We start from the raw sequence: 23,282 nt of genomic DNA, 5'->3' as shown, positions 1-23,282 counted from the left end.
GAGAGGCAGGTTGGGAGTATGGATTGACCAGTCAATGCCCATGTTCAGTGGGGAAGCAGTTACAGAAACCAGACCTTCCACCTTCTGCATCCCACAATGACCTTGGGTCCATACTCCCAGAAGGATAAAGTGTTGGGCATTACATCAGCTCCCCTGCATTGTTTGATGCTATGGTCTATTTACATAATCATTGTTTTGCCTGAGACCCGCCCTGCCTGCAGGGTATTAGTTAATTCCACTGGTTAGAACCTTTGCAACAGCTGCTATGGAAGCTTTCTACCTTCCCAGAGGGCCTTGTTTTCTCCACCCCCTTTCCTAGCCAATCCCATCCCCGACTTGCCACTTTCGTTTTTACCCTATAAATCCCGCTGCTGTTTCTGGTTTCGCCCTCTTTCTCTTCCAAGTCCCAATCTGGAGAAGACCTGGAGAAGGGCTGGTGTGCATAGCAGGAGGTGGCCATTTTGCTAGCTCCATTTGGCCTAAACCCACTGGCTTCACTGCTTGTGAAGGTGGGGTACTGGGGGCTCAAACTGGGATCCTTGTGTTTTGTACTATGTGCGCTTAGCTAGCTGCACCACTGCCCAAACCTCCTAAATATTTTCTTTCCTGGATAAATAGAGCAGTGTGATTTCCACACGGAAATTGGAACCATTTCCTTTAGTTAAGTGCTTGACCAGCCAGCAATGAACATTAAAGTCACATAACATCCACTAAAGCACTCATTCCTCTCAGGTGGGCTCTAAACACAGAAGAGATATATTTTATCTTTAGAAATCCAGGCCCACCAAAATATGCCTCTATGTTCACAGTTGTGTTATTCGCAATAACCTAGGAGTATAAGCAACCTAGTTGCCCATTGAAAAATAAGTGATTGAAAAGCTTATGGGACATGTACTTAAGGGAATACTACTTGATATTGTTTCCTTTGTGTCCTTTGTGTCAAAATAGATGCAACTGGAGGCAGTTATGTTCAGTGACATAAACTAGGAAGTTAAAGACAAGTACCAAATGGTTTTGCTAATATGTGAAATAGAGACAATTCAAATACATAGTTTAAAGAACAAAGGAGAAGGAGCTGGAGAAGGATGAGAAAGCCACAACAAAATCCTCTCTAAGATTTTCTGAGTACCATGGTGGTTATCAATGTGGGTTAGTTGAGGGTTGGGGCACAGAATTTTGCAAATGAGTATGGTGTGGACCTATATCTCTATAATTTTACTTTTAAATCACTATTGAATTGCTAATATGAGAATAATAATAATAATTGCTGGTACTCATGTGGAAGGCCTCGCAGTAGAGGTCAGCCATACTGACCTCTTGTGTTAACTCTTGTGGTTAACAACAGGAAAAGACCAGGAGACCATTTTGTTACAAAAGATCTGTTTGTTGTACACAAGGCAGGCTTTAAGTAGCAGAAGGGAACAAAGGACATTTTTCACATGTGGTGGTAATGATGGCTTTTGAAGGTCAGAACTCTCATGTAGAAGGTTCTAAGGAATGAGGAGATTTGATAGTTGTAGAGGGGAGTTCCGGGGTGATTAGTGGCAAGTGTGAAGCAGACAGAGAGGAGCCTTGAAGGCAGAGAGATAAGATAGAGGAGTTAGATCAAGGTGGAAGAGGGGGTTAAGGAAATAGAAAGAAAAGACTTTTGGTCCAGACAGAATGGTGATATATGGAGTATGTGTGATCACAGCAGGTGAACTTTAAGCAGGCAAACCATTTGGTTTATAACAAGGGAATTAGTTAAGTGTTAAGGGGTGTAGGTTCTTGTGATGCTTGGGAGACTGACAAGGGGAAACTGAGTCAGGAATGCTTTTCCTTGCTCGACCCTTGAAAGGGAGAGTCTGACAGGTGGGATATCTTTTCAGACCTCCATCTTTATAATGGGAGTTCCTTCCCCTATACTCTTACTATGCTTTCACAAAATCCACACAATAAATAATAATAATAATAATAATAATAATAATAATAATAAGCCCAAGTTCCTAAATGAACACAGATTGGAAGGTCAGAAGAGTACTGCATCTCCAGAATGGGAATCTCAATGAGACTGGACTTTGCTAAAGTCAGATTGTTCTGAGCCTGCTTAGAGACTCTCTTTTGGCAATGGAAATATAGTGTCTAAGATCAGTGAATGTATGTTTTGTATGCCCTTATCAGTCCTGAACGTTGAATGTGAATTCTGTATCTGCTCATTTATATAGCTTGAATGTCAAAGACTGTTAGTCCACTTGCTCCTGTGGTTTGTAGGTCTAATAGATTTGATGTATGTCCATTAGTGGTGCTGTCCATGTCTTAGGTCATTACTTACAGCAAGACACTCTGATTTTATTTCTGGTAAGACAAACTGCAGCCATCTCTCTAGTGATTCTTCTGACTTACCATGATGTATGAAGCATTGATGTAGTCTGTGCCTTCTCCACTCAGGGATGAAATGCCAACCCTTGATCTTTCCACTAGAACACAGAATATTCATGGTAAACAATCACACTTACCCAGTTGTACTCTCACCATCTGCCCCCAAATTGCAAACCATCATTGCATGTCTTAATTTTACTGTCTTTGATAAAAAATATTTGGTACACACTGCCATGCACAGGGGCCTGGGTTCAAACCCCCACCTGCAGAGGGAAAGATTCACTAGTGGTAGAGCAATGCTACAGGTGTCTTTCTCTCCTTATTTCTCTTTGTCTCTATCAGAAAATAAAGAAAAAGAAAATGAAAAAGACCACCAGGTGACCCCACCAATGTGTCCTGGAGCCTCACTTCCTCAGATCCCTGCCCTACTATGGAAAAAGAGAGACAGGCTGGGAGTATGGATTGACCTGTCAACACCTATGTTCTGTGGTGAAGCAATTACAGAAGCCAGACTTCCCACCTTCTGAACCCCATAAATGTTCCTTGGTCCATGCTTCCAGAGGGATAAAGAATAGGAAAACTATCAAGGGAGGGGATGGGATACAGAATTCTGGTGGTGGGAATTCTGTGGAAATGTACCCCTTACCCTATGGTCTTGTGAATATTTCCATTTATAAATAACAATTATATAAACAAAAAAAAAAAAAAGAAAAGAAAAAGACCACCGGATCAGTGGACTAGGTATGAAGCCTCAGGGATAACCCTGGCGACCAGAATGAAAGAGAATTCGGATTAAAAAAAAGGCTAAGTATTCCATGTATTTTATATTTTCAGATGCGACATCAGGGTTTAAGAGTTCTTTTTTTTTTATAATTTTTAAAAAAATTTTACTATCTTTACTTATTTATTTATTGGATAGAGACAGCCAGAAATTGAGAGAAGGAGGGAAGCTAGAGAGGGAGAGAGACAGAAAGACACCTGCAGATCTGCTTCACCACTCGCAAAGCTTTCCCCCTGCAGATGGGGACCAGGGGCTCAAACCTGGGTCCTTGTGCACTGTAGCATGTGCGCTCAACCAGGTGCGCCACCACCGGGCCCCAAGAGTTCTTTTTTGGGCCAGTGAGACACATCAGCAGTGTAATGCATGCCTAATGTTTGAGGCATTGGATTTCATTCTTAGCTTTGCAATAGAAACAAGAAAGACAAAGCAAAATGCAACATCATATATGGCAGAGATGTGATTTGGTTTCTTTCCCCCCCTCTTTCAGATATACAACAAAAAGCATACAAAAACTGTAAAGTAAGAGTTCTTTTAAAAGTTACAATTTAATATATTTGCCCCAAGATGCTAAAATATTCTCAAATCAGCTCCAGGTCTTCTAATATTTTTCTGTCATTTTTCAAGATTCAGCATGACCTACCAGGGATGATGGACGAAGTTCTGTTCTTTTCCCTGTTGCACTGCTTTAGGGCTGTAGAATAGTCACTCTGCTTTATATTTGATTGACTCAAGAGCTGAGAAACATAGTCAAGGAAAAATGCATACTACTTTATCAAGTAACTTGAACATTCCAACACCATACACACACACACACACACACACCCTCATGTACACACACTCAACCCAAACAAGATTGCATGTTCATATCTCTATCTCTCTATCATCTATCTGAATTGTTTTCTAATGATTCCTTGAGATAATCCTCACTTTAGCAAACTCCCTGGCACATTTATCTTCTACACCAGGGAGCTGGAAGAAGCAGAAAACATTCTCCAGTTTGCATTTCTGCACTGGGAGGATCTTCCTCATGGCATCCTTTTTACATGTTCAAGCTTAGGGTTCTCCACTTAAATGTCACAATGTAGTTTGAAACAAATTGTATTATATGTGTATATACACATGTATATGTATAACAGATGGATTTTTTGCCCTTTTTATTTTATTTATATTTATTTATTCCCTTTTGTTGCTCCTGTTGTAGTTATTATTTTTGTTGTTACTGATGTCATTGTTGTTGATGTCATTGTTGTTGGATAGGACAGAGAGAAATGGAGAGAGGAGGGGAAGACAGAGAGGGAGAGAGAAAGATAGACACCTGCAGACCTGCTTCACCATTTGTGAAGCGACTCCCCTGCAGGTGGGGAGCTGGGGTCTCAAACCAGGATCCTTATGCTGGTCTTTGTGCTCTGCACCACATGTGCTTAGCCTGTTGTGTTACTGGCTGACTCCCAACAGATGGATTTTATTCATAGTTTTAAATACACTGTTAAAAATAGTACTTGCTATTTATTCCCCAAGTAATTAATGTCCATTCTGTTTCCAATAATTTGCCCTTCCACTTGGTCATAATGAATATCCCATGTACATTTCTAAATACAAATAAGTATGAGGATTTCTATAGATAAATAAAAATCATCAGTGTAAAAGTAAAAAAGAATCATCAGAGTTTAAATTTTAACAATCTAATGGACAAAGAGTGGTAGAGTAAGGTTTTGATTTGCATTTCCTTAAATATTGTGAGATTGTAAATTTTTGGGCCCATTAACTATTTAGAAATTTTTTTTAGTGTTTCTACTTGCTTATAATTTTTTAAACATAGTAGATTTTGATGTGATGGATATACATCTAAAATATGTTCCCCAAAGTTGCCGATATATTTATTTTTGAATTATGCAGATATTTATATCAATTAAATTTTCACCAAAGTTTTCTGGAGATAAAGTTTTTATCAAGAAGTACTTCTTATATGCTGAAGTCCTCACAGTGTACTTGATAATGCCTTCTTATTACCAGTACAAAACTTTTTTTTTAACTTTACGTAGGTCATTTTGAATAATTTCAAAGTCTGAGGTGTGGTAGGGACCTAGTTTTACTTGTCATATGATAATTGTCCCAATATCACTTATTAATTTAGCCTGTCATTCCCTCATTGATTGGATATGCTTATTTATCACATAATAATTCCTTCCTGTGCACAGTTCCAGTGCTGATTTGTTTTTATTGCAATGTTAATATAGCTCTATTATAAATCTTAAGTATATAGTATGCATTTCTATTCTTTGTTCTTTATTTTTAGGCTTTAAATGTTTTGAGTTTTCTAAATGCTAATTTAAAATTAGTTCATTATGTCCTGTGAAAAATTATTTTGGTGATTTATCTGGTTCTGCATTGTTTCTTATTTTTTAAATATTTTTTTATTTATTCCCTTTTGTTGCCCTTGTTTTTATTGTAGTTATTGTTGTTGTTATTGATGTCATCCTTGTTGGATAGGACAGAGAGAAATGGAGAGAGGAGGGGAAGACAGAGAGGGAGAGAGAAAGATAGATACCTGCAGACCTGCTTCACAGCCTGTGAAGCGAACCCCCTGAAGGTGGGGAGCTGGGGGCTCGAACCCAGATCCTTACACTTGTCCTTGCGCTTTGTACCACATACGTTTAACCCACTGAGCTACCGCCCGACTCCTGCACTGTTTCTTAGTTTCTTATTTTAAAGAGAATCAACATCTTCACATTTCCATACATGAACAATGTATCTGTCTATATGTGCTTATTTGATGCTTTTCAACTCATTTTCATAATAGCTTTTATTATATATTTATTATTGTTTTTGCTAATTTTTTAAAAATCCTGGAATTTTAATTCCTGTTATTTTATTGCTGCTCATTTGTCTTTTTTTTTGGCTTTAACAGATTTTCTTACACTTGAATAATGCCATGGTGTAATGTATACATATACATTTACATTGTCCTAGTTAATAGGAGAGACCGGGTGTGTGTGTGTGTGTGTGTGTGTGTGCTGACCTGGTAGAGTATAACACATTATCCTGCATGAGGCCTTCAGGTCAAGTCCCTAATCTCAACCTAGAGGGTCTAAGCCTCACAAGTGCTGCAGATGTCTCCTCCACTCTGCCTATCATTCATCCTCTAACAAGAAAAAATAAACAAATAAATAAATTAAATGGTCATTGGAAACATCTCTGTTTTTAACTGGATTCTGACCTCATTATTGTTATTTCCACTCTAACCCTAGTTTCCCACCATAATTATCTAGGGACTAAATCATACTTAGATAATTCTATTGATATTGGGTAATGATTGCATACATTTATAATTTAGACAAAAGATAACAAATCAGTATTTTACATTTTTATTGTGTCTTTCTGAATGTTATACCACCCATTTTTTCTCTCTTTCTCATTGATCTTTTTAATTCATATAAGCATGGATGAATAAGACATTTGTCTTTGAGAGCAGACTCTAAATTCACTATTCGTGATCCACGAGGTGGAGCAGTGGCTAAGGCACTGGACTCTCAAGCATGAGGTCCTGAGTTCACATGTACCAGAGTAATGTCTGGTTCTTTCTCTCTCTCTCCTATCTTTCTCATTAATAAATAAATTTAAAAAGCTTAAAAAAATAAAATAAGTAAATTCACTATTCACCCTTGATCTTGCTTTCTTCAAAGTATAAAATCTGGGGGCCAGGCGGTGGCACACCTGGTTGAATGCACATGTTACAATGTACAAGGGCCCAGGTTTCAGCCCCTGGTCCCCACCTGCAAGAGGAAAGCTTTGCAAGTGATGAATCAGGGCTGCAGGTCTCTCTCTCTCTCTCTCTCTCTCTCTCTTTCTCTCTCTCTCCCTTTCTATTAGCTCCTTCCTTCTTAACTTCTGGCTGTCTCTACCCAATAAATAAAGATAATAAAAAATGAAAAACAAAACAAAATATAAAAATCTGCTAAGTGAGAATACAAAACTTGAGAAGAAATTCATAATGTTATAGGGTAGGGGAAAAGCGAGGAAAAAGGACATTCTCATGGTTGTTAACACTCCCGGATTATTCTAGTCTTCCAAATTCTTCCTGGATAGTCTTTCTATAGAAAGTGGCCTTGTTATACCCCTTTCCCATATTAGGGAGCTACTCTCTTCCCTGATCCAGCTTTCTGATCCTTTTCCAGCCATGACATCATTTCACCAGACAATAACTTGGATCCATCCATCTGCATAGCAGATTTCAGGCTCAGGGGAAAAAAAAAAAAAAACTAGTATAGCCACAGGTCCTTTGGAATTTAACTAAAATATGCCTACTAGCTATCTACAAAATGGAGAACCCCTCCCCTAGCTCTTTCTCCGCACTATTCCAGCCTTTAGGTTCATGATTAGTCAACAACTTATTTGGCTTTATATGTTAACTCTCTTTTTCAGCCACCAGGCTTCAGATGCTAGCAGGATGCCAACTAGACTTCCCCAGAAAGACAACCACACCAATGTGTCCTGTAGTTCCGCTTCCCCAGAGCCCCACCCAACTAGGGAAAGAGAGAGACAGGCTGAGAGAATGGATCAACCAGTCAACGCCCATGTTTATCGGGGAAGCAATTACAGAAGCCAGACCTTCCACCTTCTGCACCCCACAATGATCTTGGGTCCATACTCCCAGAGGGTTAAAGAATATTAAAGCTATCAGGGGAGGGGATGGGATACAGAGTTCTGGTGGTGGGAATTATGTGAAGTTGTACCCCTCTTATCCTATGGTTTTGTCAGTGTTTCCTTTTTATAAATAAATAAAATAAATAAATAAATAAATAAATAGGAAAGTGGCTTTGTTTCTCAAGGAATCCTGGGTAATAAGAGGTTCTCTAGAAGTAATGTAGAGCAAAATAACAGCCTTCTTTCCTTTGAAAAGTCAAGACTATGCTAAACCTAACTCAGGTAGCAGGTCTGATAATATATTCTTTCTGAATTCTTTGTTTATTGCTTTATAGAAGCTGTGTGACAGGGTTAGTGAGAAAAACTCAAGGCTGATTAAGCTATTCTCATTATGTAGCCTATTTTTAAGATTTCAAGTGAGACATATCTAACCAAAGAATAGTATGACTTGCCCAAGTCATAGTACTTGTGGCTAAGTAGTCTGTTGTTTCTTTTTTTTCCAAGTATAAAGAATACTAACCCAACCTGTTTTAGAAATTCTGCTTGCTGATTCGATGTTCTATGGCATCCTTTATAGATCAACTTTTACACTTACAAAAGCTGGGGTTTCTGAAAACCTAGCTGCTTATAACAAAGTTTCCCCTGAAATCTGCTATTAGGATATTTTTTTTTGCCTACTATAACGAACAATACAGCCACTGTGCCAACAGTCTCAACACGCCCATACAGTCTTCATGTATGAAAGGAAAATATGTAGAAGGATTTTGTGGAAACACTCTAGAGGTTTCAAAAAAAAAAAAAACTTACCTTGAAGTGCTTTTCAAGTTTCGTTTTACCCGTTGGTCCGGGAATGAGAAGTCCATTGACATAGGCATGAATATGACTGTCTGGTACCTCAGTTTCTTTACTAAGTATGGCCTCAACCAAAGCATCATGAATGAAGATATATTGTTCCTATCAAAAAATTATGAGATTATTTTAGACTTTATATATATGTACAAAAGTGAATCTTCTGGGAGCTGGGTGGTAGTGCAGCAGGCTAAACACACACGGCACAAAGTGCAAGGGCCGGCATAAGGATCCCGGTTCGAGCCCCCAGCTCCCCACCTGTAGGGGGTCTCTTCACAAGCAGTGAAGCAGGTCTGCAGGTGTCTGTCTTTCTCTCCTCTCTGTCTTCCCCTCCTTTCTTGATTTCTCTCTGTCCTATCCAACAACAACAACAGCTATGACAACAATAACAGTAACAACTACAACAAGTGCAACAAGAAGGGCATCAAAAAGGGAAAAATGGCCTCCAGGAGCAGTGAACTCGTAGTGCAGACACTGAGCCCCAGTGATAACCCTGGAGATAAAAAAAAAAAAAGTGAATCTTCCACTGGCAGATTAAAACATTCTTATAAAATGTGTGTGTGTGGGATGGACCCCACAAAAGATCACTTACAGGACTTGGCAAAGAGTCCAATACAAACATGAAGGCAGTCTTTTCATCTTTAACTTCTTGATTATTTGTATACTGACATTTGTGGGAAGATTTGGGAAGATAGAGCACTAGCCTCTCTATCCATTCTTCCAACTCCAAGATAGTTTTACTCATATGAGGAGTAAAATGTAGAAAACTAAAACATATGAACTTTAAAAAAAAAGAAGCAGCTGATCTGTCTCAAAACCTTTATGAGAGCTATGATGATTTTCATTGTAGGGTGGGGCACAGAAGTTTGGTGTTGGGTGCAGTGTGTGATCATACTACTGTAATCACATAATCTTGCAAACCATTATGAAATTACTAATGAAAATTTTTAAAAATTTTAAAATATTTATTTATTACCTTTTGTTGCCATTGTTGTTTTATTGTTGTAGTTATTATTGTTGTTGTTACTGATGTCATCATTCTTAGATACGACAGAGAGAAATGGAGAGAGGAGGGGAGACAGAGAGGAGGAGAGAAAGACACCTGCAGACCTGCTACACCGCCTATGAAGTGACTCTCCTGCAGGTGGAGAGCTGGGGGCTCGAACCGGGATCCTTATGTGGGTCCTTGTGCTTAATGCCACATGCTCTTAACCTGCTGTGCTACTGCCCGACTCCCGTGAAAATGTTAAAAAGACTCTCTTCCAAATGGGGGTCTTTCCTAAGGACTGTATTGACACCTATTATTCACATAGGTCTTCTCTATCAAACTAGATTATAAAGTTATATAATCAAAATGTCCTGGTATTGAAAAAAAAATAGACACAGTGACCAGTGGAACAGAACTGAGAACCCAGAAATAAGCCTTCCCTTCCTATGGATATCTAATTTTTAACAAGGGGACCTAAAATATTGGACAGATAATGGAAATTCTCTTTAACTAATAGTGTTGGAGAAATTGCATTGAAACATGTAGAAGAATGAAACTGGACCACACACAAAAGTAACTCTAAATGGATCAAATACTTGGTTGTTAGACCAGAAACTATCAAATACTTAGGCATCTTCAATGACTCAAGGCCAATTGCAAGGAAGACAAAAACTAAGCAAGTAGAACTACATCAAATTGAAAAGCTTCTGCACAGCAAAAGAATTCATCACACAAGATGGGTCAGAGAAGGCGGGTTCATTGTTCTTAATAGCTGCATAGTATTCCATTGTGTATATATACCACAGCTTTCTCAGCCACTCATCTGTTGTTGGGCACCTGGGTTGCTTCCAGGTTTTAGCTATTATGAATTGTGCTGCTATGAACATAGGAGTACACACCTCTTATTGGTTGGGTGTTATGGAGTCCTTGGGGTATAACCCCAGGAGAGGAATTACTGGGTCATATGGAACATATAAATCAGTAGTTAATTAATATAAGAGGGGGAAATCAATTGTATGTGTCAAAGTTTCTCAAAAGACAAACTGAATCTTTTTAATATATAGGCTATGTATTTGATATGCGGACTCTCTCAAAAGCCTAGACCAAGTAGATTAGAAGCATCCAATAGCACAGCTATATACAAGATACTGGGTACTGTACAGCAAACCATAACAAAGGGACTTTTCAAAGTTAACCCAATTAACAAATAATGTGATGATAATATTAACTATCGATTGTCTTTTTGAACCCTAAGACAGCAGGAACCTCACATCTTCACTATAGAGCCCCTACTTCCCCCAGTCCTGGAACCCTTGGATAGGGCCCACTTTCCTGTATGCATCTCCCAATCCAAACCAAATAATATTGCATCCGCCGATCACAACCTAACCAAACCAACGATTGCCACCTCAACATGCTTCACCTCAGACTGTATCCAGAGACTTCAGCTTCATTACTCGGGTGAGACCTTTCCTTTTATAGTACACTCTAATTTCATCTCAGGTAGTTCACTTTCTAACAAAGTCCCATAACCTAGATATACACCAGTTTCTGTGAGAGAGAGCTTATGTGCACACGTATCCATAAACTACTGCAAAATATATACCTGAAAGCAGAAGTACACTAGAGTTTGCAGTGAGTACCTCCCTAACACTTCCTCTCCACTATTCCAAGCTTGGGATCCATGTTTGCTCAACAAATTGTTTGGCTTCATAAGTTAACTCTCTTTTCAATCACCAGGTTCCAGATGCCACCAGGATGCTGGCTAGGCTTCCCTGGATTGAAGACCCCACCAATGTGTCCTGGAGCTCAGCTTCCCCAGAGACACACCTTACTAGGGAAACAGAGAGGCAGACTAGTCAACGCCCATGTTCAGTGGGGAAGCAATTACAGAAGCCAGACCTTCTACCTTCTGCAACCCTCAACGACCCTGGGTCCATGCTCCCAGAGGGCTAGAGAATGGGAAAGCTACCATGGGAGGGGGTGGGTTATGGGGACTGGGTGGTGGGAATTGTGTGGAGTTGTACCCCTCCTACCTTATGTTTTTGTTCACTAATCCTTTCTTAAATAAAAAATTAAAAAAAAAGAATTCATCACACAAACAAACAAAAAAACTCCTTTCAGAATGGGAGATCTTTTTAAGTCATACATTAGGCAAAAGGTTAATATGAAAAATATAAATATAGAAAGAGCTCACCAAATCCAGCAAACAAACAACCCCATCTAAAAGCGGGGAGGTAATATGGTCAGAATAGTCACCAAAGAAGATATCCAAAAGATGTGAAAAAGTGCGTAGTCACCGATTATCAAAGAAATGCAAATAAAGACAGCACTGAGTTACTTATTTTTTCCCTCTAGGGTTATCACTGGGGCTCAGTGCCTGCACGAATCCACTGCTCCTGGAGACCATTTTTTCCCATTTTGTTTCTCTTGTTGCACTTGTTGCAGTTGTTATTATTGTTGTTGGATAGGACAGAGAGAAATCAAGAGAGGAGGGGAAGATAGAGAGGGGGAGAGAAAGATAGACACCTGCACACCTGCTTCACCACCTGTGATGTGACCCACACCCCTGCAAGTGAGGAGCTGGGGACTCAAACCGGGATCCTTAACGCCAGCCCTTGCGCTTTATGCCATGTGTGCTTAACCCACGGCGCTACTGCCCAGCTCCCAGCACTGAGTTACTACTTCACTACTGTGACAATGTCATCCATCAGTAACAACAAATGCTGGAGAGGTTTCAGGAGTAAAGGAATCCTTTATGTTCTGGTGAGAATGCAAATTGGTCTAATGCCTGTGGAGAGACATCTGGATAACTCAGAATGCTAGAAATGGAACTACCCTATGACCTGGTAACTCCTCTCCTGCAGATATGTACTAAAGAAACAAACATATCATTCAAAAAGATCTATGTACACTTAATTTTATAGCAGCACAATTTGTAATAGCTCAAAAGTTGGAAACAACCCAGGTGTCCAACAACATATGAGTGACTAAGAAAACTGAAGTATATATACACAACTCATTACTACTCAGCTAGTAACAATGATAAAATCACCTTCTTTATTTCTACTTAGATAGAGCTTGAAGGAATTATGTTAGGTAAGATAAACCAGAATGAGAAGGATGGAAATAGGATGATCACACTGTATGATCACACTCACAGGCAGAACTTAAGTAACAAGAATAGAAAGGGGAAGCACAAATGAAACTTTTACTGGTTTGGTGTACTGCAACACAAGAAAGGACTCTGGGGGAAGAAGGGGAATGAGGGAACTGGAAGGAGGGGAAGGGCTTGAGGTCCTGGCGCATCATGATGGAATAGGACCTAAGTTGGGAGTGAGAGTGTTTTCTCATGGTGAGATAAGAAATTTCACCCATATGGCAACAACTGTACTGTAAACCACTAACCCACCAATAAAATGATTTTTTAAAAAGAGGTAAATTTGAACATAGACAAAAACCTGTACGAATATGAGAGTAGAGATTGGAGTTATATACTATAAACAAGGGACATATGGTGCTATAGAAACTCAAAAATATCAGGAAGGACTCTGCTAGATGTTTTAGAGTGAATACTGATATTATATTTCTATTCTCTGCAAGTGCAGAACACTGCCAGTGTCATCTGTTTTCTAGTTTGACTGACTTCACTCAGCATAACACACTCAAAGTCTGTATATCTCCATATTTCTTGGAGAAAATGAAATTCTTCTGTTAAGCTACCCAGTTAGTAGTACTTTTACTAAAGTAGTCCAATGAGATAAATAAACATAGTAATATAAAACCTGGTCTTTTCAGCTTTAGTATTTTAATGATTTTTTTTCCAATCTTTTTTGTCATACCTCAGTTTGTACCAAATAATTTCTTTGTGAGCGAATGTGTTTTAAGAATCCAAATATGTTGACAGTTCCTTCATGTTGAATTTGTTGTAACATACTGTCTAGCACAATGTATGTGCCAGTTCTTCCAACTCCAGCACTGAAGAGAACACAAAGAACTACTTCAATGTCAAGCACAAAATAAACCTGAAGACAGGTCATCACTGGCTGTCTTATAAATTAATATACTTTCCTTCTCCAAGCAGATCATCCATATCATAACTTATTTAGCAATTTCAAACTGCTAGATGTTTAGTAGCTAAACATTTTCATTCAAATGACAAATATTGTATAAAATGTTTCATTTTTCCTTGTTACAAATCAAACTGCAAAATAACCTGTTCCTGTGAACGATATTTTATTCTAAATAATTATGTTTATTATTCTCTACTTTTTACACAATGGAAATAGTATGTGTTAGAGCGCTGTAAATAGACATTTACTCTGTGAACAATGAAGGAATCAGCTTCAATAATCTCTGAAAAGAAAACGTCCCTGGGTTGTCATTGTCAGGTAGACGTGTCTGTAAAGGTTCCAACATTAATGGGAAAAAGAATTTCATAAAGCATTCAGTTGAAAATATCATTTCAGTAAGATTGTGAGGAATAAAGCATAACTTCAGTCATTTCTAAAGGACCATTATCTCTCGGCTTCTTTAAAGCCTCTACTGAAGGAACAGAATTCACACACAGGGATTCTTTTCAAATGCTCCTACAAGTAGGAAGTGCTAGAGTGGAAAATTAGCACCTGCTCTGCACAATATCCTGGTCCTTCTCCATTTGCTAAGAAACAATCTCTGACCTTCAGAGCTATTTTTCTTGTTTCTTCATGTTTCCCTCAGTGTATCATTTTTCATTCTAACAAATGAAAAAATCAAGATAGGTCTCTCAAACTTTGTCTGAGGACAATTCCTGAGCCAGGTAATTAGAATGTGTCAGATAAGTTGTATATCAAAGGAAAAACAATTGCCTCTGTAAAAACTCAGATGTTACTTTGACAAATATACATTGAAATGAATTTCATTTTTGTTGTCATAGAGATTAGTAGAGTCATCTCTCAGTGAAAATTTAAGCGCTATTTTTATTTTAACTGAAAAATTAATTAGACTAAACCTCTTATATATTTTTTTTCTTGTTTGGACATATAATTATTTATATTCGTCTTTGCTTTCTTAAAAATTAAAGTAGTAAGGCAACGATGAATCAATGACACATTTAATATGATGCAAGAAGGAAGTCAAGAAATTAGATAGAGATTTTGGTTCTAACTGTTCAAAAATAATTTCAACTATTTTAGTGGATCTTCACATTATGTGCACTTTGCATTCGTTAATGTAAAAAAACTACTGTAGTAAATACCTCTGCAATCACTACTAACTCCTAGGAACAAATATCACATCTCAAATACTTTTATTCCACAATGTTATGCCTAGCTAGAATTTGTTTAATGATAACAAAAAAAAAATTATGAAACTGCTTGTTTCACACAGTTCATCAGTGAAAATACAACACAAGAGTCAAATGGAATATAACAAGCATCATAAAATATATAGTGCTTTGAAATATTCAGTCATTAAACTCTGAGTCTAGTACATTAATTTCAGCCCTCTCACTTGATGAAGTTATTCCCATTTTGGAATAACCTTTGCTCTGTTGATTCTATTTTTATTAGCATGAAAATTCTATCAGTTTAGTAACTGTCTCTGATACTCACCTGCAGTGGACAACAACAGGCCCCACTGCATGACGCTTAGCATGGGACGCCTTTCTCACGAAGGTCAGCACTGGTAGCGAGTATTCTGGCACTCCCATATCAGGCCACTGAGTGTAATGGTACTGTGTAATCACACGCCCACTGGATCTTCCTTTTTGGGAGCCCTGGAAAAGTCCAGACAGAAATACAGGCACACATAAACACACACACACACACACACCACAGTTCTTAAACATCAACTTGGGATTCATATCTTGATGTTGATGGCCCATAATGAAGTGAAAATGCAGTCATTTTTGTGGCTTAACTTTATGTATCAGCTTGATTAAATCATGGTAGCTAGTGGTTTGTTCATGCACTCATCACATCAGATGTCATTGTCAAGGTATTATTGAGATGAGGTTGACACCTTAATCAGTGGACTTTGAGTAAAACAAACATTTATAATGTAAGTAGGTCTCATTAAATTTGTTGAAGAAGGAATTCTCCTCCAGGGTACAACACAGAAACCCTGGCTTAGGGGCCAGGTGGTGGCACACCTGGTTGAGCGCACATGTTACAGTGTGCAAAGATCCAGGTTTGAGCCCCTGGCCCCCACCTACAGGGGGAAAGCTTCACAAATGGTGAAGCAATGTGGGACTATGTGAAAGCTTGGTAGAGCTTAGGGGAACTCTCCCATCCTTGGATGGAGGTCTGGAAAGACACCCCACTTGTTAGTCTCTCTCCTTATAGAGATGAGCAAAGAGGGAAAAGTCTCCCAGACTCAGTTTCTCCTTGTTAGTCTCTAAAGCTCACAGAAAGCCTACAAGCCTCTTACACTTAGTTCCCCCTGCTAGCAGGCCAAATGGATGCCTGCTTGAGGGTTCACCCAAAGTTCACTATAGTCATTCAAAGTTCACACATTCACTATAACTTCACCTTTTGATCATATAGGAGAACACACTCTATCATATACCCCTGCCAGTATCTGGCAGTGAGAGCCCATATTCTATTTCCTTGTGTCCTTTGATATCTGTGATTTACATCAATTTTTGTTTTTCTTCTTCTCTACCTCACCTTACTGGTTTAACCCCTATGCTTTTCTCAGATACCTTTGGATAATTAACTTGCCTGCATCATGGAAACTAATTGTCAGACCTTTATATATCTCATCAATTCTCGTCATACCAACCCCTACCATGGGGGCAAGCTGACTTTTAAGAAACCTGTAATTTCTGACATATGTGAAAAATGTTCTTTGTTTAACTCAGTATAAAATCCTGTACCCATCTTCAAATAAATGGATGTTTGTACCAGAATATCTCCTGATGCCTCTTTCTAATTCACGCAGTCACTAGAGCTGGTAAGGGAGGGTCGGAGGTTAACCCCCCCCACCCCGTTGGAGCCACTCCACATGAGCACCAGCAAAGCAGTGCTGCAGGTGTCTCTCTGCCTATCTCCCTCTCTATTACCCCCTTCCCTCTCAATTTCTGATTGTCTCTATCCAGCAAATAAATAAAGATAAAAAAAGAAAAAAGAAAAGAAACGAAACCCTGGCTTATCTTCCTGTCTGCTGCTCATCATCTGTTATGATGAGCTAACATAAGACTACATAATCAACTTTCTCTTTGACTATCTGGTCTTCTGACCTGTTCCATGGATGCCATATTTATAGTAATTAAATTGTTAAATATTCTTTCTCTCTGAGATGCCTCTCATTGGTTCTGTTTCTCTGGAGAACTATCACAAATACATAGTTTTTCCCTTTTTATTTTCCTTCTCTAATTTCAATCTCTACCAACTGTAATAAGGTGTACAGTTACTATATGAGTCAGGAAATTTTCATTTGTTCATTATATCTACTGCAGTCATTGCTGTCATATCAGACTAGTTCCAAAACCATGACTGACGTTCAGAGACTTAAGAGAAATCTTTTGGGATGAAATGCAGCAATGATGAGAACTCTTAATGCATATATATACATATATATATATATATATGTATATATATGCAAGTGTGTATTTTAAGTACTGTAAGAGGTGTTAATACTAAAGTAAAAGTATACCTGAGAAGAAAGGGTGTGTGTGATTTTCAAAAAAGGAGTGCCAAATTATATATATATATATATTATTTTTGCCTCCAGAGTTATCTCTGGGCTTTGAGATCAATGAATCCACTACTCTTAGAGGCTGTTTCATCCCCATTTTTAAAAAACTGAATAGTACAGAGAGAAATTGAAAGAGGAGGGGGAGAGAAAGACACCTGCGACTTGCTTCACCACTTGTGGAGTGACCCCTGCAGGTAGGGAGCTGGGGACTCCAACTGGGATCCATGCATGGGTCCTTGTGCTTCCTACTATGTGTGCTTAACTCAGTGTGCTACCGCCCAGCCTCCTCAGTTATATATATTTTATTGAGTAGTGTCAACAATATATATTATTGTCTTGGTTATGCAACCTACTCACATAAAAAAGGCTAGATATGATACTACTCAACAGGTAATACACAATATTTATTGACTCACCTTTTTAATTTTTGTATTTCTTAGTGTAAAATTCCTCACAGTATAATAGGCAAGCATTTGAACACTCTTCTGAGTGACCATGAAGTGTCCATATTCTTCACTACCATCAGCAGGCCAATATTGGTCACATTTTCTCTGGAAAAGATGAATAAAGATGACACCAGCACTCAATGTAAGAGTTGTGCTAAAATCAGAGAACACCTTACAAGAATGGATTCCTTTTTATTCCAAGTAGATGATATATAAATCCTTTTCTTTTCTGAGAGCAGATTAATTAGAAAGGAGACCATACATATGTATGTATGTATGTACGTACATACATGTATAATTGCTTTCCCACAGAGATTCATAAAGCTGAAAGACACTTGAGGTAATGTAGTCCAAATTTTTCTCCTTTATAGGTAATTAAAGTTGATGGGATATGTTCTGAGTCACTATAGAGTAAGCACTAGAATTATAGTCTATTTATCCATGTTGTTTTCAATGAGTTCCCTTTATTTTTTTTCTCACAGTATGCAGAATGCATTTAAATAACACCTCAATTTGTAAAGAAACATTTAGACCTATAATATTAACAGTTTCCCTTTAGTGTTTATACTTCCTTGAAAGAAATACTTAGTGGAGTTCAAAACTTAGTGGCTTCCTTATGATGACTCCATAAATGCAATCAAAAACAACTCTAATCCCCATTTTGGAGATGACATAATAAGTTATCTACATACTCTTCCTTTCTCCACAAGGTTCGTTATCATGACAATAACTTCCACATTATGTTCCCAAACCATTCTCCAGAAATCTTCAGCTGTGGATTTTAGAGGACCTTGGGCAGCAATGTAAGCTTTTGGCCTGTTGTAGCCCTGAAAAAACAAATGACAGATGTTTCCTACTAACTCATTCATGCACAATTTTCAAGTGTGCTATGCTTGTTTTAAGGTCAGTATAAGTTTTCAATAATAGAAAGTGATAAAAATAAATGTGTACAACTGGAGCAATTTGATAGAACAAAGCCAGAAACTCTTCTTTATGATTTTTTTTTTTTGGTTAAAAAAATTCCCTTTGATTTTATACAACCACAATTCTCTGTGTTTCAAGTTCAAGTTCATTTGATACAAACCTGTTTGCTATCCTTAATATGTGGTTTTTAAATGTATTGCCTTGACTAAGAGTATGGATCAACCTGTCAATACCCATGTTCATAGGGGAAGCAATTACAGAAGCTAGACCTTCCACCTTCTGCACCCCATAATGACCCTTGCTCCATGCTCCCAGAGGGATAAATACTAGGAAAGCTCTCAGGGAATGGGATGGGATAGGGAGTTCTGGTCGTGGGAATTGTGTGGAGTTGTACCCCTCTTATCCTATGTTTTTTGTCAGTGTTTCCTTTTTATAAATAAAAATTATAAAAAAAGAAAGAAATGTATTACCATGAAATATCCTGGAAGCATTGAAATCTAATGTCTATGGGTACCTGGGGAAGAAACTGGAGATCAGCTCAAACCTCTCAGATACATCACCTATGTCCTCTGCTAAAGAGGTATCTTTGGGGAGAACTCGAGAGTCTCTGACAAGTGCTGGGATAGTGGACTTGCTTGTAGGCTCTTGACTAGATGTAGGTAAGCTCTGGTGGAAGCTTTTGGCCTCTATCTAGTTCTAGCAAGCCCTGATCTTGGTATTGTTCACAATTCAAGGTCAGGATTTGGGGGAACTTCCCTTCCTGCTTGTATTTGAGAGCGGCTTGGTGGCATTGGTATGACTCATTTTCCCGGCTCAAGAGGAATTTTCAAGATATGCCTTACTATGTCTCCATTTTGAAGCATCATGCTGTCCCTGAATCCACTAATGTGAACTATCATGGACTTCTTTGGATTGTGGGGACAGTTCATGCTCCAGGGTTGCAAGTGTTTGTTTTAGTTGCACCTGTATAGTTACCCTCTTAAATAAAGCATTTTGATCTAATATCAGGGCCTTCAACAGTGTAGAATACTTGTTTCACTTTGCAACTGCTTTGTAAGAGCTTGTTTCTGGGTTTCAAAAATTTCACTTCTTATTTTAGTCATTTTATTGGATGGCTAATGGTTTACTGTACAGTTGTTGACACATAAGTAAAATTTCTCATGTCATCATGATAGGGCCCTTCCCTCTTTGCCTTACTTCCCCAGAGTCCTTTGTTTGGTGCAGTACACCAAACATTGTAGCATTTTTTTACTTTAATTCTTTCTGAAAAACTAGTTCATGGGGACACGGCTGAGTTCTGTGGCTTAGGAGACAGATGTTTACATTTTTTACTCTGCCCTCATTGTTATATAAGTAGTTTATTTTGTACTGGAAGTACTATTTTCTCTCTCTTTTTTTTTACTAGTGAAGTCATTTACTTATTTAATCTTTTAATTTAGTAGGTGATTTGTTGTTGTTGTTGTTGTTGTATTTGTGCCTCAAACCAGCCTTAGCAACCTCTAACTCAAATACAATTTTTTTTTCACATGACTGGTAGCATAGTTTAGTTAGTTAGTTTGTTTATCTATTTATTTATTTTACCAGAGTAATGCTCCTCCATTCTGGTGTGTTGAGTGATTGAAGTGGGAACTTGGAACCTCAGGCATGAAAATCTTCTGCATAACCATTGTACTGTACTATCTCCTTTATCACCCCCCCCCTTTATTTTTCTTAAGTGCTGTGAGCTTCTCTTACAAATATAGAGCTTTTTTTCTTGTGAGCTTTTTCTTTACTCTTCTTTTTGCATGCAGTCTACTAATTCTAGTCATGTAGTCTTCTCTCAGAAAAGTTGGTACTTTTTGGTTTTATGTCTCTTCAATGCTTTTGATATTCAGATCTTGTCTCTCAAGGGTTTTAATCATGGTTTTTTTATTTTTTATTTTTTGTTATTTGTTTGTTTTTCCCTCCTGTAGCTTCTGGGCTAATTCAAAAGCTGTATTTCTTTGCTTTTTATCTGCAAATCTATATCTTTAGTAGAAGCTGCCTCTTTACACACATTTCTTTTGTTTCAAATTCTTGGTATTCTCTCCAGGCTCATCTTTTTCCTGAAAAAGAATGGCTAAATGTTTTGCTTGAAGTTTTCTCCTTTCTAGAACTCAGCTAGTTCCTTCTCAGATTTTCCTTTCCTTCCATTTTAATTTTTGTTATTTAGAGTCTTTAAAATACTTTTAAAAATGTCTACATTTCTACCTAAAACTGCTCTGTTATTTCTCTTGTATTTCTTTAACATCATTTCTAAAGAGCATTACTTTGTATTTAGAGGATAAGCATTTGCAAATCAATCACTAGTCAGTAAGATGGAACTTCTCAGCAAGAGAGTCTCTCCTAACAAATGTTGAACTTGTTGAAAGAGCAAAACTTTCTTTAGCCTGAATGTTAGGGAAAGATGACCAGTGGGCTGTAAATCCAGTTCCACCAGGACCCAGAACCTTTGTGTCCAGGAACCTTTGTTTTGTCCCTTCACTGAGGAGGGAGAAAACACCGAGGAAGTCAGGCTTTGTTTACCCTTATCAGAGAGGGAAGGGGAAAAAAAAATGAAAGACATCTAAAAGCTATAATAGGTGTGGGCATGTCTTGAAAAGGAAGTGAAAGTAAGGCCTTAGAAGTCTAAAAAAGGGTGGGGGAAGATAGTATAATGGTTATGCAAACAGACTGTCAAGCCTCAGGCTCCGAAGTCCTAGGTTCAATCCCCACCACCACCATATCAGTGCTCTGATTAAAAAAAAAAAAAAGTTTGATAAAGGCAGTGGCACATGGGGTTGAGTGAACATAGTATGAAGCACAAGGACCCTCTCAAGGACCCGGGTTCGAGCTGTGGCTCTGTTGGGGGAAGTGGATCGCCTCTCAAACAGGGAAGGCAGATCTGCAGGTGTCTATCTCCTCCCCTCTCAATTTCTCTCTGTCCTATCCAGAGCACCAGAAGCAGTGGATTCTAGTCCTGGTGAGAACCCTGGAGACCAAAAAAAAAGTGAGTTGCCTGCCTGCCCCTGAGCTATGATATGTAAGCAAGTCAGTCTCTTCCTCCCTTCCTCCCTCCACATGTACTTTAGTATGTGTGCTCTCATTTTTCCTGTAAAGCTTAAAATTCCTGAAAATCATGCTTTTTCTCCTCAATTCTTTGTTGATGATGAATCTACAATCCAGAGGGAAAGCTATATTGACTTTCTTCCCCCAATATATGATCTTCTGCCAGTTCTCCATAAAACTACATGACAAAACCTTGTTTGTCAAATTTTTAAAGTTTTTTAATTAATTAATTATCTTTATTTATTGGATAGAGACAGTCAGAAATCAAGGGGGAGGGAGGTGATAGAGAGGGAGAGAGACATAGAGACACCTGTAGCCCTGCTTCAACACTCCTAAAGTTTTCCCTCCTAAAGTTTTCCCTCCTAAAGTGGGGATGGGGGACTCGAACCCAGGTCCTTGTGCATTGTAATACATGCGCTCTACCAGGTGCACCACCACCTGGCCCCTGTTTGTTGAATTTTGAAGTCAGTGACTTTCAGAAACTGGATTTAGAGTTGATTTTAATGGACAGATCTTGCATAGTAAATGCAGTGTCCTATACCAGTGCATTTTCAGGAAAGAAAACAGAAAATGAGTATTCATTGTCACATCTCTGTTAGTGATCTGACACTGCTGAAAATCACACACTCCCATTAAGAAGGCTCTGCCTTCCACAAAAATGAACTGTAGCTGCTGTTCTCCACTCCAACACAGGAGACATCAATTCTGACTCGTGTCTTGAGGGTGTCCACTTTATACACACTTATCTTGACTTAACAAGTCAACTTGGCAGGGCATGGTGTATGTAATCTTTTCCAGGGTTCACAGCCTATCAGAGAAGTATCCTTGCACTTAAAGATTATTCCCTGCTAACCCAGCTCCTACCCCCAACATAGAGGATCAAGAGTTAAACAGTGGGCATTCTGTTCAGTTCAAAACTAGTACTGGTTCAGCTCAAAACTAGAATTGGTACCAGCAAGAGACTTATGTATCTTTCCTGGATTTTGTTGGTTGGTGTGGTCCAGTCTAGAGCTCTCCTGGGTGACTGGAGAGCTGAAATATGAAATCTGGAGATGGCCAGGAGCCCCAGGGTGTTCTCATGGCTCAGTGTCTATTTTCCCCTCCAGGAGAGTTACCCAGTTTAACCCTGGTTCAGAATAGGAGTGCTAGAACAAGCCAGTATTTATTTAATTATATCATGAAGCACAATACTGAAAACGACTAGAGTGGGAGGTTTAGTGTCAAGAAAATAACTGCAGTCTGTTGATACTCCAATAAATTCCACAAGGCTCAGTGTCCAAAATGTGCTTAATCAATGCAAATTTGCAGTTTAGCTAGGACTGTCTTGGGGGTTTTTCAGTTAGGATTTGGTAATTCTCTACTATTTATACACGACTGTGTTCGGGGTTATAGGACATACAAATAAGTACTGCTCCTACCTGTCATGCTTAAGCCTATCCAAATAGACACAGTCTACGTTAGCCATAGAGTCCCTGCTTAAATTTCCTCTATCATTTAGGAGATAACAAAATCCTAGATGCTATTCAATCTCAACTCTGTTATTAGGATG

At 38.5% G+C, this 23,282-nt stretch overlaps 1 protein-coding gene across 1 annotated transcript in view; it reads right to left on the bottom strand.

Moving 5' to 3' along the window:
* Window positions 1-23,282, bottom strand: part of PTPRZ1 (protein tyrosine phosphatase receptor type Z1) — a 220,877-nt gene that overhangs the window by 8,294 nt on the left and 189,301 nt on the right. Inside the window, exons 17-23 of the mRNA XM_060195756.1 lie at window positions 18,436-18,570; window positions 17,714-17,848; window positions 15,212-15,375; window positions 13,463-13,598; window positions 8,591-8,737; window positions 3,780-3,873; window positions 2,383-2,456 (exon numbers count right to left, since the gene is read on the bottom strand). Coding sequence (XP_060051739.1) covers window positions 2,383-2,456; window positions 3,780-3,873; window positions 8,591-8,737; window positions 13,463-13,598; window positions 15,212-15,375; window positions 17,714-17,848; window positions 18,436-18,570 — 885 coding nt within the window. The remainder of the gene's footprint in view (window positions 1-2,382; window positions 2,457-3,779; window positions 3,874-8,590; window positions 8,738-13,462; window positions 13,599-15,211; window positions 15,376-17,713; window positions 17,849-18,435; window positions 18,571-23,282) is intronic.

Source organism: Erinaceus europaeus, chromosome 8 (genome assembly GCF_950295315.1).
Source record: "Erinaceus europaeus chromosome 8, mEriEur2.1, whole genome shotgun sequence".
Lineage (NCBI taxonomy): Eukaryota > Metazoa > Chordata > Mammalia > Eulipotyphla > Erinaceidae > Erinaceus > Erinaceus europaeus.
The sequence above is the reverse complement of the archived record's forward strand: the minus strand, read 5'-3'. Positions and strand labels throughout refer to the sequence as shown.